Source organism: Balaenoptera borealis (genome assembly GCF_965194805.1).
Source record: "Balaenoptera borealis genome assembly, chromosome: 8".
Classification (NCBI taxonomy): domain Eukaryota; kingdom Metazoa; phylum Chordata; class Mammalia; order Artiodactyla; family Balaenopteridae; genus Balaenoptera; species Balaenoptera borealis.
Window position 1 is genome coordinate 88,645,955 of NC_138865.1, and position 15,006 is coordinate 88,660,960.

The 15,006-nt window shown below is 36.6% G+C and overlaps 1 protein-coding gene across 4 annotated transcripts in view; it reads left to right on the forward strand.

Moving 5' to 3' along the window:
- The window catches only part of NCBP1 (nuclear cap binding protein subunit 1), a 41,357-nt gene that overhangs the window by 15,465 nt on the left and 10,886 nt on the right, over positions 1 to 15,006 (forward strand). For 3 of the 4 annotated variants that reach the window (XM_082403909.1, XM_082403911.1, XM_082403910.1), the window contains 11 exons: positions 2,293 to 2,400; positions 2,758 to 2,879; positions 3,811 to 3,880; positions 4,347 to 4,562; positions 6,963 to 7,060; positions 7,803 to 7,866; positions 9,305 to 9,415; positions 10,496 to 10,560; positions 11,939 to 12,001; positions 12,243 to 12,317; positions 14,271 to 14,374. In XM_082403909.1, coding sequence (XP_082260035.1) covers positions 2,293 to 2,400; positions 2,758 to 2,879; positions 3,811 to 3,880; positions 4,347 to 4,562; positions 6,963 to 7,060; positions 7,803 to 7,866; positions 9,305 to 9,415; positions 10,496 to 10,560; positions 11,939 to 12,001; positions 12,243 to 12,317; positions 14,271 to 14,374 — 1,096 coding nt within the window. The remainder of the gene's footprint in view (positions 1 to 2,292; positions 2,401 to 2,757; positions 2,880 to 3,810; positions 3,881 to 4,346; positions 4,563 to 6,962; positions 7,061 to 7,802; positions 7,867 to 9,304; positions 9,416 to 10,495; positions 10,561 to 11,938; positions 12,002 to 12,242; positions 12,318 to 14,270; positions 14,375 to 15,006) is intronic. The other variant, XM_082403912.1, reaches the window with a different exon arrangement.

A 15,006-nucleotide genomic window follows, 5' to 3' on the forward strand; every position in this document is an offset into this window, starting at 1 on the left:
CAGCTGCTCTTTTGAAACCATTCTTTTTTTTTTTTAATAAATTTATTTATTTTATTTATTTATTTTGGCTGCATTGGGTCTTCGTTGCTGCACGTGGGCTGTCTCTAGTTGCAGTGAGCAGGGGCTACTCTTCGTTGCAGTGCATGGGCTTCTCATTGCAGTGGCTTCTCTTGTTGCGGACCATGGGATCTAGGTGCACTGGCTTCAGTAGTGTGGCTCGCGGGCTCTAGAGCACAGGCTCAGTAGTTGTGGTACACGGGCTTAGTTGCTGTGTGGCATGTGGGATCTTCCTGGACCAGGGATCAAACCCGTGTCCCCTGCATTGAAAGGTGGATTCTTAACCACTACAACACCAGGGAAGTCCCAAAACCATTCTTATTAAAGATACAGAGCTCATTACCGAGTCCAGTGGCTTCTGTTAACTCAATCCTAGTTGACCTCCCTTTAACATGGGATGCTTTACACTACTTGGTTTCTGCAGCACCACTCTTTTCAGGACCTCCTGTTGTCACTTACCTTCTATTCCTCAGTCTCCTTTTACTGGGTAACCTTCCTTTGCCCCTTAAATTTTTGTGTTTCCCAGGATTCTGTCCTCACTTCACTTTTTTTCAAACATTCTCTGCTGAAGCATTCTCATTCTCTCTTATAGCTTCATAAACTACCTTTATTTTGATGACCTTCCCCCCTATCAACTCTAATCTGTATCTCCTGCTTCAGCCATTCTCCTGAGCTCCAGACCTTTGGTCCAAATACTACCTGGATAGCCCTAAGGTATTTTGCCTGGAAGTCCCTGAATTAATGCATTCTTCATACCTCCTTTCCTGTGCCCTCAGCCCAACCCACACAAGTGGCTGCTATTTACGGGATAGCCCGTCCAGAAACCTGAGCATTAATTTTTGTCTTGCCTTTGCCCTCTCATACTCTAAGCAGTCTCCAAGCCCTGTCTGTCCTGCCTCCTAAATTTCTCTCCAGTCTGTCCCTTCTCCTTGTCTCCAGGGCCTCTAGTGTAGTTCATGCCTTCCTCGTAATGTCTTAACAGCTCTTAACAGATCTTTTTGCATCCAGATTCTCTGCCGTTCACTTTATCTTCTATAGTGGCACCAGGATAGTCTTCTGTAACTAGGCTCTGTTCATGTTGGTTACAGGTTAAAAACCTCAGTTCCTTCCCATTTTCTGCAGTGGATAGTCTTCAAAGCCTGGTGCATGAGATGATGCAGGAAGTAAATATCAGAACTGTTATTTATCTTAAATGGAAATGGAATTAAGCCTTATTAATACATAACACATAGATTGACAGTGGGCCAACTTATATTTATATATAAGTAAATATTTATGTGTTGAGGTATGTGATCAAATTCTTTTCTACTGAGTACATAATCAAAAGAGTTTGGACATTCATCAGGCTATTAAGTTGAGATTCCATTAAGTCTGATCCTTCATGGTTGCCCCAGTCTGTTTCTCTTTGCCTCCCATATACCCTCCAGCTCTATCTGAATTACTTGCTGGTCCCTGAACACACCTTGTTTTTTAACCTTTCTGCCTAGAAGCCTCTCCTTGCTCTCCACGTGAGGACTACTTTTTTCATCCTTTATGATCTAGCCCGATTGTTACCTCCTATATGATGTTTCCCCCTACTCCCTTTGTCCCTATTTCTAGAACACTTTATTTATCTTTTAGTATAGGATTTATCCATCTGGGTTGAGATTGTGCTTGTCCCACTAGTCTGTGAGCTCCCATGTGACATTGACTTTAATAGTGCTCAGCAGTGGCACACAAAGGGCACCCAATAAATATCTGTTCATAAATTTCCATTTCTGTGGTCCAGTGAAAATTTTTTCACAGCCAAACAGAAAAGAAGATTATTGGTTGTAATAACTAGAATATTACAGTTGAGGTTCTTAGTCTAGGATAAATGTAAAGCTATAAATGCAGATTCCTGTCCTTCCTACAGTCTCTGTCACAACTACTCAGCTCTGCTGTTACAGCACAAAAGCAGCCACAGACAACATGTAAACAAATAAGCATGGCTGTGTAAAAGTCAATTTGTGGACAATGAAATTTAATTTTATATAATTTGTATGAATCAAAATATTCTTTTGGGTTTTTTTTCAAGCATTTAAATATTTAAAAACCATTCTTAGTTTGCAGGCTGCTTAAAAAACAGGCAGTGGGCTAGATTTGGTCCTTGGGCTATAGTTTTTCAGAACTGTGGTTTCAAACATTACAGAATTGCTTGTTTTATAATTATTATATAGGACATTTAGATTTCATAGAAATTGTTCTCCCCACCAGGTCCGTTTTTTATCTGATCTTGTGAATTGTCACGTCATTGCTGCCCCATCAATGGTTGCTATGTTTGAAAATTTTGTAAGTGTAACTCAGGAAGAAGATGTGCCTCAGGTAAGAAAACCCCTTGTGCTGAATCTCATCCATATAGTACCAGGAATTTTTCACTAGTAACCCTTTAGTAATAAAAACAGAAGATTAACAGTAGATTTATCACACTATAAATTCTTAATGTCTAAAAGTTAAGTCAACTGGTATAATGGTGGGTTCTCGTGACATCTGTACGTTAGTTAAATGATTCTGTCTAGTAAGATTAAAGCTAATATATCTAAAAATGCTCTAAATGAGCCAGATGTCTTTGTTAAGTCCTACTGAATTGCGTCCATAGGATTTCATTCAGGAATAAATATAATATGAATGAAAATTCACTAGCACCTATTTTAAATGTACCTTTTAAAAAAAATTCTTTAGGTGCGCCGGGATTGGTACGTGTATGCATTTCTATCATCTTTGCCCTGGGTTGGAAAGGAGTTGTACGAAAAGAAAGATGCAGAGATGGACCGAATCTTTGCCAACACTGAAAGCTATCTTAAGTAAGGGCACAGCAGCCTGGTAATGATTTTATGTCCCCTTAAGTTTTTTCAGAAGAATTTTGTTATAAGTTTCATTTTCTATTAATAGGTAATTCTTTGGATATTGTTAATATCTACTTAGTTACAATAAAGCTAAAGGAAGTCTAAAGATAAAAATCTGCTTTCTCATTATACTAAGGTACCTTTAAATGATTTTTTAAATGTTTTATATTTTTCAAAAGTTGTACTGTTTTTTAAATAATATATAGATGTTTGCAAAAGAATGAAAGTAAGAGTATGAATATGCTAACATTTGAATATTTCATTCCCCCTTTTTATACAAATGATAGTCCAGTATACACATTGTTCTTCTATACACACTTGCTTTTTTTCCCCTCTTAATATAGTTTGGATTTGTTACATAAGATATTTAGCTCTACCTCATTCTTTTTAATAGCTGTATGGTATTCCAGTCGTTTAATGCACCATAATTCCTTTAACTAGTCTCCTGTTGGTAGCCATTGAGGCTATTGCAAGTCTTTGGCTATTTTAAACAGTGTTTCAGTGAATATCCTTGTACATACGTCTTTATGTACATGTACAAATATGTTTTGGGGTGATGTGAATTCTTAGAAATGGCATTGCTGGGTTGAAGTGTCTTAACAATTTTAATTTTGATAGATTTAGTCAGATTGCCTTCCAAAGAGATTATACTCTTCCAAATGTCGTCTAAAGAGATTATATCAGTTAGCCCTCTGCCAGTGATGTTTTTGAAACCATGTATTTGCCTACATTTTGGCAATGTAATACATTATCAAAGATTCTAATATCTGCCAATCTGATAGGTTAAAATGTTTCACTCCCTTAATTTGCATTTTATTAATTATGAAAGCAACTGAATATCTTTTCATGTTTTAAAAACCTAAATGTAGATTTTCATTCTTACCTTTAGAAGACGCCAGAAGACTCATGTGCCCATGTTACAAGTATGGACTGCAGAGAAACCGCATCCACAAGAAGAGGTAAATTGATTTCAGTCTCTTGTGATACAAGCACAGAGTAGATTCTTATCTCTGTGACATATTCAAATCATCCCATTTTTATACCTTAGCTGGGTTTTCACATTTCATATCAGGGGTTCAGCTCCTCATAGCCCTAGGCATATAGTGGATTTTTAATAAATGTTAGAATGTCATCAAAACATTCCCTATTCTTGGGGATTCCAGATATCATAGAGTTGATGTATTTTTTATTTAAATGCCCAATTTGAAAAAATAAGAGGTAACAGCCCCAGACAGACTTTATAAAATAATTAAAACAAAAACAGAAACTTAGCAGTATTCCTTAGTACTGTATTTAATTGTAAGTTAGCTTGCTTTTGTATCCTGTATTTTGGAAGGCAGTAGATTTTTGGTTTTGTCTAGTCAAAATGTTATTTCATCTAGCCTCCAAATATCTATTAATTGTTAAAAATTAATCTGTCTTTAGTATTTAGATTGCCTCTGGGCCCAGATTCAGAAATTGAAAAAGGATCGCTGGCAGGAGCGGCACATCCTAAGACCTTATCTTGCCTTTGACAGCATCCTGTGTGAAGCACTGCAGCACAACCTGCCTCCTTTCACACCACCTCCTCACACTGAAGATTCGGTGTACCCGATGCCAAGGGTCATCTTCAGAATGTTTGATTACACGGATGATCCTGAGGTACATGCATGACCAACAAAAGTGCCTTTCAAAGAGCCTGTGTTGTGTTGTAATTGTGGTTTAATCTTGTTTGAATTATGCCTATGGGACATTTTAATTTTGAGTTGTTTATTATCTAAGAGGGTCAATGGCAGTGAAGTTAACAGTTTAATTCAGTGAATGGTATCACCTCATTATTCAAGAAATCATATTTAGGCAGTGTAAATTGACAGCACGGTGTACAATTGAAGAGTGTAGGTTTGAGAGGCCAAGTAGGTTTGGGTTTTAATCCTGGCTTAGTCATAGCCCAGCTGTGTGATCTTGAGTGAGTTATTTACCTCTCTACCTTAGTTTCCTAATGGAGTAATAATAGTATATATCTCATAAAGTTGTAATGAGGATTAAATTATTAACATACATAAAGTGCGTAGAACAGTATGTGACACGTGATGAGTGCTCAATAAAGTGTTTTTAATTTAAAAATCCCAAAGATTAGTATAAGCTGACTTTATAGTTCTTAAATATATATACTTTTTATTATGAGGTCAGGTTGTTGACAACTGTTATACTTTAGCAAGTAAGAAAATGTATAATTTTGATATTAACATTTGATATAAAAATTTACATTTTAACTGGACTTTAGTTACTTTATACCTTTGCATTTGAATGACTTTTTTTTTTAATTTACTTTTGGCAACGTTGGGTCTTCGTTGCTGCGCACAGGCTTTCTCTAGTTGCGGTGAGCGGGGTCTACTCTTCCTTGCAGTGCGCGGGCTTCTCATTGCAGTGGCTTCTCTTGTTGCGGAGCACGGACTCTAGGCACACGGGCTTCAGTAGTTGTGGCACATGGGCTCAGTAGTTGTGGCTTGTGGGCTCTAGAGCACAGGCTCAGTAGTTGTGGTTCACGGGCTTAGCTGTTCTGCAGCATGTGGGATCTTCCTGGACCAGGGCTTGAACCCCTGTCCCCTGCATTGGCAGGCGGATTCTTAACCACTGTGCCACCAGGGAAGCCCATGACTGTCTTAACTTTAATACCCAGGCAGCAAGCACAGTGATCACTGGGTTGGTTCTGAAAAGAAATTCGCCTGGCTAAAGTACTATACCTGTTGCTTAGTACATTCCAGTGAGCATAGAGCAGTTTCTCAGCCTCAGCACAATTGATGTTTCGGGCTGGATAATCCTTTGTTGTGGGGCTGCCTGTGAATTGTAGGATGCTTAGGAGCATCCCTGGCCTCTGCCTTCTAGGTGCCAGTAGCATGTCAGTTGTGACAACCAAAAATGTCTCCAGAGATTGGCAGATGTCCCCTTAGGGGCAAAATTTCCCCCAGTTGAGAACCACTGGCATAAGAACCAATGTTACCACCGTAGGTCAAACTTGAGTTTTCTTTCCCTGTCTTCTCTCTTCTGTTCTACGGAAAGTTGCTTATGACCTGGGAAATTTTAGCGTATGTATACTCTATCTCAGGGTAAAAAGTTGTTGGATAATTGGTTATATATACAAAATTATCAACTTGCTACCCACTTGCAATATTGCATAGATAATAAAATGCTTTAAGTCAACTTTATGTAATGGTCTAATTAGAGTATATATAATTGGAAGTCTAATTTACAATAAGGCTGTTAGAATCTTTGTGATTAGGTACTTATTTGTACAAGGGGAACATTAGAATGGCACCTCAAAATTTGCTTCTCCTGTACTATTTGTACTTAATTGGTGTTGCCTCTGTAATGTGCCCATCATCCTTTGCCAGAAGAGCATAAATATACAAAATATCTGTTTGAAGAGGATTTGGTTTTTTTGTTCTGGGCTTTCAAAAAATGTTTTGTTTTTTTTTTTTTAATTAGAAATGATAACGTAGATTAAAGTAAAAGTCACCATTAAGTAGTAAATAAATAATAAGTAAATAAACTCATTGAAACTGTTTGCTATGTGTATTTTTTTAATTAAACAATATCATGTAGATAATGTTCTTTAACCTTTTTTAAAACAACGTAGTGTGGATATCTTTCAATGCATACATGATTTTTTTATGTCTACATAGTGTTCGAGACAAAATTTTCCCTCTCTCCATGTTTTTTATGGAAGTAATCCAGTCCCATGGTTTCAAAAAATAAACTGTGTATAGGACTAATAATATACAAAAATTATTTAGTTTGCTTCATTTAAGACTTGAACTGGGCAAGGATAGTACAGTGTCACATGTAGTAGAAGAAACACTATAGCTGACATGCTAATTCTCTTGTAGACATAAGTGAACACAACAAAATTTGCTGAAATAGAGAGCTTTCACACTTGTGAACTTTTATCCCCAGCATCCAATACAGTGTCTGGAACATAATAAGCTCTGATATATTTGTTGAATAAATGAAAAATAATATTTTGTCTAGGTCTGGAGTATATGCACTTGGTTTTCTTTCCAGGGTCCTGTAATGCCAGGGAGTCATTCAGTGGAAAGATTTGTAATAGAAGAGAATCTTCACTGCATCGTTAAGTCCCACTGGAAGGAAAGGAAGACTTGGTAAGATGCTTTTCATGGTACTTTTACTAGAGTGGAGAAAAAGTAGCAATCTTGATGATTTAGTAAGAGCAAAATGTACGTTAAGAGTAAGAAAATCTTCCTCTCTTCCTGATGCCCTGTCTTGCTAAGACCGATCTCTAAAACACTTGATTTGCTTTCTGGAGGCACTTCACCCTCAAATAGTACTTTCCTGGATGCTGTATAGTACTATAGTGCTTTATAGTAATATGCATATGATGCCTGCTCTTTTGTGTGGATATTTGCCATGTGCTCTGGACAAATTAACTTGAATGGCAAGCTGTTTTTGGTATGAATGTTGTGGGAATAAATGAATACTAATCGTTTTGCTGTTTCCTAGCAGTTAGACATCAAGCTTTGGAAAAGTTTATTTTTAATATTTTCTGAAACCTTGGAAAGTTTTGGTTTAGATCTTAAAATGGAAAGGAATATAGTATTTTGGGAATGGTTTACCTTAGAAAACATTTTAAGTTAGTAGATCTGAGTATACTTCCTTACTATTATTACTTACATTCCTTTTGATCTTTCAAGGAGTCTTGCATGCATTAAAGAGCTTCCTTATGGTAGACAAAATAATCTGTGCTGTAGTTAAGTGAAGTAACTGAAATCTAGAACATTTCAGAAAAGATTTCCTTTGTATCTACATACACTGTTTTTGAAACTGCTTATTTGGTTTTTCATATATCTGTGTGTACTCATTAAACTTAAATTACACTGTTTATAGTGCTGCACAGCTAGTGAGTTATCCTGGGAAGAACAAGATCCCCTTGAACTACCACATAGTTGAGGTATGCATTCCAAATGGAGCTTGTTTCTAAGTTTCAGAATCTTTCTGTTGACTGTAAAGTGTAATCTACTCTTGGCCTTTTTGTTGTTCTTGCTACTTGGCAGGTGCTGAAAATTAATAGAGAAGAGAGGAAATTGCTTTCAGTTTTGGAGCTCTGTTAGCCATGTTAGTAAAGAGAAAAGAGGAGGTTAAGCCCAGTGTACAAATGGAATTTTGAGTTGCCTATAATTTATTTATATATTGATAGTATATCTTCATTCATGAATAGTTATCATGGATAATGTAAGTTACCTCTAACTCTGTCAATACATTGTCCACTTAACAGATGTATAAGAGGCTTAAATACTTTAAAATATTGTATTCTTTAGGCAGATAACCCATCCTTAACTGTGTTTATCTGGCCTCTTATTACTAGCATACCCCTGACTAGTGTATTATTTCCTGTATCACAGGGTAGGGATAAGTAGGAATCCTTATTTATTCTTAGAAATCAAAAGAGCCAGTTGTTTTGGAAGTGGAAAAAAATAGATAATGCTTTTGATTCCATATGAAGTCATACAGAAGAATGATATTAGTAGCGTAGTTGAACACCTTGTAGAGATTTATTTCCCAAAAAACAGTGTTTTCACTTGACACGTGGGTCAAACTGTCAATTGCATTATTCATCTATGTTAAAATACTCAAAGTGAGCATAATTATGTATCATTTGATTCACTTTTTATTCATACTATACCTATGTACTTCCTTAGAAATGCTGCATCTGTTCTCTTTATAGAACTTGAGAGTGTGCTTAGGCTATGAACTTGACTCACTGACATGTCAATTGAAATGCAAAACATAAGTCATATTTTTAAATCTGCAAAATGTGTAGAAATTCATACAAAAGTGTGGGAGATGGGAATGAGAAGAAGGAATGCAGACCAGGCTCTAGAAGTCGAGGTAGATGGTCCACAAATTATATAAGGAGGATGGAAACAAGTTTGTGAACAAGAGCATGGCAAAAAAGTCTTGGAATACCAAGAATATAGTAACAGTGTAGAATGAGTTAACTATCTTCTATTCCCATCCTCCGAGTCTACAAAGGACTTTTACTTCTTATAGGAATGAAACTCTGGTGGATCTGTGAGTCCCCAGTAAACTGTACCTCCCTGAATTAACTCTGATACTTCCAGAGTTGAAATTGGACAGTTCTCTGGAAATATCAACTAAGCATTAATTTTTGCATATTCTTATTTGATTGAGTTATAGAGATAAGAAATCTTCATTACAGTATTCAATTGTAGATCTTTGTGTTTTAAAGAGCATAATTTTAAAGGTTAAAAAGTAATTTTTTTATTATGAATACCATAGAGTTAGAGTTTAGAACATTGAGGTGTTTCTAATAGTAGAAGTGTGTAGATAGCTGTTGAATTGAGTTCTGACTTGTGATTCCTTTGTAGGTGATATTTGCAGAACTGTTTCAACTTCCAGCACCCCCTCACATTGATGTGATGTACACAACACTTCTCATTGAACTGTGTAAACTTCAGCCTGGCTCTCTACCCCAAGTTGTATCCTTTCCTTTGTTTTTTTTGTTTGTTTGTTTGTTTTTTTATAAATTTATTTATTTTTGGCTGCGTTGAGTCTTCACTGCTGTGCATGGGCTTTCTCTAGTTGCGGTGAGCAGGGGCTACTCTTTGTTGTGGTGCGCGGGCTTCTCATTGCGGTGGCTTCTCTTGTTGCAGAGCACGGGCTCTAGGCGCACGGGCTTCAGTAGTTGTAGCTCGCGGGCTCTAGAGCACAGACTCAGTAGTTGTGGCGCACGGGCTTAGTTGCTCCACGGCATGTGGGATCTTCCTGGACCAGGGCTCGAACCCGTGTCCCCTGCATTGGCAGGCGGATTCTTAACCACTGCGCCACCAGGGAAGCCCCCTTTCCTTTGTTTTTAATGTACTCTCTTTGGCCTGACTTTAAGAGATTATTAAATATTTCTGCTTGTGGGTTTAAATCACTTCATGAAAACAGTTTGGCATTTCTTTAAAAGTTAAACGTTACGTGTACTATACAGTCCAGCCATTCTGCTCTGGAGTATTTACCCAAGAGAATTAATGTTCATAACTTTATTTGTAATAACCCAAAACTGGAAACAATCCAAATATCCATCAATACATGAATGGATAAGTAAATTTTGTTACAGCTATACAGTGGAATACTACTCACTAATAAAAAAAGGACAAATTTTCAATGCAGGCAGCAACATGAATGAATTGCAAAATAATTATATTGAATAAAAGGTGCCAAACAAATATGAATTCATACTATATGATACCATTTACACAAAATCTTGGAAAATGCAAAGTAATATAGTGACAGCAGTCCAATATTTGCTTGGGGGCATAAATGAGGGGAAGAAGGGAGAATGGATTACAAAAGAGCATGGGGAACTTTTGGAGATGATGTAAATGTTCATTATCTCGATTTCACGGGTGTATACACATCAAATGTACATCATTGATACCTCAAAGATCAATTACTTGAAACGAAGCTCAGCATTATTAGTCATTATATAGACTTCAAGAAATGTTATTTATTTTTTCTATCACAGCTTATTTTCAAGGAGAGTATAGTTTTCCTTATCCTGAAATCCACAGCTTGCACAGGCAACTGAAATGTTATACATGCGTTTGGACACGATGAATACTACATGCGTAGACAGGTATAGTAATTGCCTTATTTCTGTACTCAGTGTTAGCTTCTGCTCCCTGTACTTTATAAAAGAATTTGATCAGGAAAACATTCGCCTTCTTAAGAATTTCCAAGTTGGTTTTTCTTTCTTGCCTCCCCCAAATAATCCTTTTTATAATAAAACTCATAATTGTTATAACATTACACTTTCTAGTTTAATTTTCAATATGAAACGATGCCCATACTGAGGTTTTCTTTAATTGCATTGTTTGGTTCTTTGGTATGGTTACACTTTTCCCTCTGTAATTGGGTAGGTAAGCTTTTAAAATAGGCTTTATGCTAACCTATATGTAGAAGCAGAGTCTAATACTGTATATTTATGTTTATATAATATATATGTATTTTTGTTTATGAATAGTATGTGCTTCTGAAATAATTAGCTACTATGTAACTACAGCTCCAAGACTCAGTTTATACAAAAGGCCACATTGGATTTTTATAGCTGTGGTAATTTCATACCCGTTGTCGTCTGCTGGGTGAGGTCTGTGTACTACCTTTATTAGCTGGTGTTCTCTCTTCTGTCAGTTTTCCAAAGTAGATCAGGACAGATATTGAACATTTTCCATAATCTGTCACGTCTACTGTTCAAATGCGATATTTGAAAATTATCAGTAAAGGCTATCCTGTGTCGTTGACCTATTTATTATCTTGAGTAATTTTAATGACTGAAATTATAGATACATGAGGGATGTGCTTTAAGAAGGTGTCTGCTGTGTTTTTTTCCCAGTCTCATTAATAAACCATCAGTTGTGCTGGGCATCCCAATTATGCCATTCATTCAGCAAGTGTTCATTGGGCTCTTAAAAATTTCACAATGTTATACAGTCTACTAAGGTGATCCCTATCTAGTCAGAGAGATTAGATGTGTTAAGAGAAAAGGGGGCTTTGATGGTATATTTTGTTGTTTGTGGTGAAAGGGTGTGGCATGATGATGAGAGACTGTACTTTGGCTCGTCCATTTATAAAACGTTTTTAATCTTTATTTTTGCACCTCACACCTCTGTTTCGTTGTCAGTTAAATGGGGAATATAATACATTCCTCAGAAGTTATTGTGAGAATTAAATTATATAAACATATATAAGGTACTTGATATAAAACAGGCACTTGAATCATATCTATTATTCACTTAAAAAGGATAGCACTGTTAGGAGAAGTGAGATTGGGGACTGTTACTTTTTGAAGTAGAAGGTGAGTTACAGGATTTGCACAGAAAGGGGTAACTGGCAGGAGAAAGTACAGCTGTAGGTAGGGGGGAAATAGGGTTTTGTCTGAAGGATTATGTAAGTTCCTGTTATAAATTGCAACCATTCATCCTTTTCTGTACCCCCCACCCCACTTCTCTGTATAGGTTTATTAACTGGTTTTCCCATCATCTAAGTAACTTCCAGTTCCGTTGGAGCTGGGAAGATTGGTAAGCAGTGTTATGTATATTATATCTTTCTTCTCTCTACAGTCTACCATTTTTTTTAAAAGTTAATATTTAAAACTATAATATAAAAGCAATCTTCTTCACGGTCTGAAAGATTTAGGGTTTTTTGATATGTATATAAATGTAATAATTTAGGTAGAAGGGAACTATTTGTAGCTAAGTACAAGTTAGGTATAGGTGCAGATCACGTGTAAGAACTTATAAAACTATATTTCCTCATTAGGTCAGATTGTCTTACTCAAGATCCAGAAAGTCCCAAACCAAAGTTTGTAAGAGAAGTTCTAGAAAAATGTATGAGGTAAGTTCTTTGAGTTTTCTCCTTGGCTTAGGTCTTCTAATTTCTGTGGGGGTATTTTTCCCTTCTCTGTATTTGTGATGTATGTCTAGAATATTATTTTTAAAATCCAAGTACCTACCTCTCTTCCCTTTCAGTTTGTAATCAAGATTTAGGCTGAAAAACTTGGGCAACCATGCCATCTGGACTCTATGTGAATTAAGCCAATAAGGTTTTTTTGTCAAATAGACTTTGAAAAAATGTCAAATTTCAGGAAAATTGCCAAAATAGAGCTCTGTATCATGTTCATCTAGATTCCCTAGTTAACATTTTACTACATTTGTTCTAATGTCCTAGTCCTTTTTCCCTCTCTGTATATGTAATCTACCCTTTATATTGGTTTTTTTCTGAACCCTTTGAAAACAAGTTGCAGATATGATGTCCAAGCATCCTTTAATGGTCGGTTGTATATTTCCTCAAAACAAAAACACTCTCCTACATGACCAGCATACAGCTCTCCAAATCAGGAAATGAGCTCTGATACAGTAATACCACTATACGATACACAAATGCTGCTGAAATTTTGCTAACCATCCCAACAATGTCTTTTCCCTTTCTGGTCCAGAATTCTTGGATAGAACATGTGTAGCATTTAGTTGTCATTTTCTTCAGTCAATCTTGAACAGCTATTATTCTTTCTCTATCTTTCATGTCCTTGTCAGTTTTAAAGAATGTAGGCCTTACTTTGTTGTGTTGCCTTGATGTGCCCTCATGACTTAAGTCTTGCATTGTCCCACCACTAGAGATGTTAACCTTGATTACATGGCCATGTCAGGCTTCTCTAACTTAAATTCACCATTTTTCCCTTTGTAGTTGATTAATATTTTGTGGGAAATACTCTGAGGTTACAGTCACATCCTGTTCTTCATCAGACCTCCACTGACAGCTTGTACTTTTATCTGTCACCACTGTGGTAATTGCCAAGTGATGATTCTCTTTGTCTATTATTCTCTCTACATTTATTAGTTGGCATTCTACTGTAAGAAAGAGCTTTCCTTTTTCACCCATTTATTTATTAATTCCTGTGTTTATATATCAGTAGGGACTATTTCATTCAGTGGGTTCTAATTCATTACTGTCATTATTAATTTTGATGCTCAAATTGTCCCTGATTTGTCCATTGGGAGTCCCTTGTGGCTCCTGTGTCCTTTTTTTTTCTTCTTTAATGTCCCCCTCCATTCATTGAGCATGTCCTTATTTCTGGCACAAGATGTTCCAGGCTTATCTTGTGTTTCCTTGCCCCTTCCCTGGAATCATCTATTTATTCAAGGAGCCCAAGTTTCTTTTAGTGGAGCATGGTACTTAGGAAGCAAGGTCTGGACACTTGATGTGCTTGTTGCTATTGGGGTGTCATTGGTTCTAGGCCCTCTGGATGGACAAGGGTAGTGAATATATTTCTGCACACATACACACACACACATACACACACACATATACAGATATCTGTAACTATTTTTATATCCACTTAGATGTGTGTATCCCTCCAATTCCAACCAAACATCTCATTTTTTTCCTAGCCTTCCCCTTTGCCATGATTTGTAAATACCTTTGCAGGCATTAAGAAACTTGGTTCCCATTAGTCTCAATAAGTATTTATTTGCTGCAATATAACCAGTCTCCCAACCATACAAACTGTTTCCTCTACCTCATCCCACCCCACCATCACCACCCCACATACCTGGCCTCCAGGCTTGTGGACCCAGTGGCCCACATCTCAGTGCAAACCAGTAAGTTTTGAAGAAGGCCTGAGTTCTGGTGCTGGCCTAGACAACAGTTTGAAAGACTTGTCCCCTTTTATTTCTTGGTTGTCACCTGAGTCCAGGGTGTTGGGAGATTGTGACCTTCTGGGTAAGTTGGATGTTACTGAAGAATGGAACTGATGAATGATATTTTCTGAGGCTCTTATTTTTATTGTAGGTTGTCTTACCATCAGCGTATATTAGATATTGTCCCTCCTACCTTCTCAACTCTATGTCCTGCAAACCCAACCTGCATTTACAAGTATGGAGATGAAAGTAGCAGTAAGTAATAAAACAAATCCTGTTTTTAAAAGGTACTAATGCAAGTATTCTCTTAAGTCAGTTATCTAAGGTGGAGAAAGTGAACTTTTTCTCTTCTTGGGTTTGTATTTTCTGTTTGAAAGGTGATTTCTCACTAACCTCTATTGTTTTATTTGCTGACATCATTTTGAAGGTTTATTATGATTTACTTAGTTATTACTGGCTTGTTACTTTTTTCTTTTAATATTGTTTATAATGTTATATCCATGACATTATTTTAGATGTTGCTAAGTATAGCAAGATGAATTTATAGCCAGAACTTAATAAAATGAAAATGTTTGTCATGGCAATGGAGATTATTTGAACTGATTAACATCTGGTAACAGTTCAGGTGTGGGAACACAGGTGCATATAGACTATATTTTGACCCGCAGTATGCCTCTAGAAGTAAATTCTTAAACATGCTTTTCTTACTTTTTGGTCACATCATTTCTGAGGTTGCACTATAAATCGGGGGGGGGGGCTATATAATTTGATATGCCATTTTGTGCTTTACACTTAATGAAGGTAAGGTTGTACATTGGTGAGCACTGGTAGAGAGTTAGGTGTGGAGTTTCCAAGTTAGTCTTTTCACATGGCACTGAACACAGCTC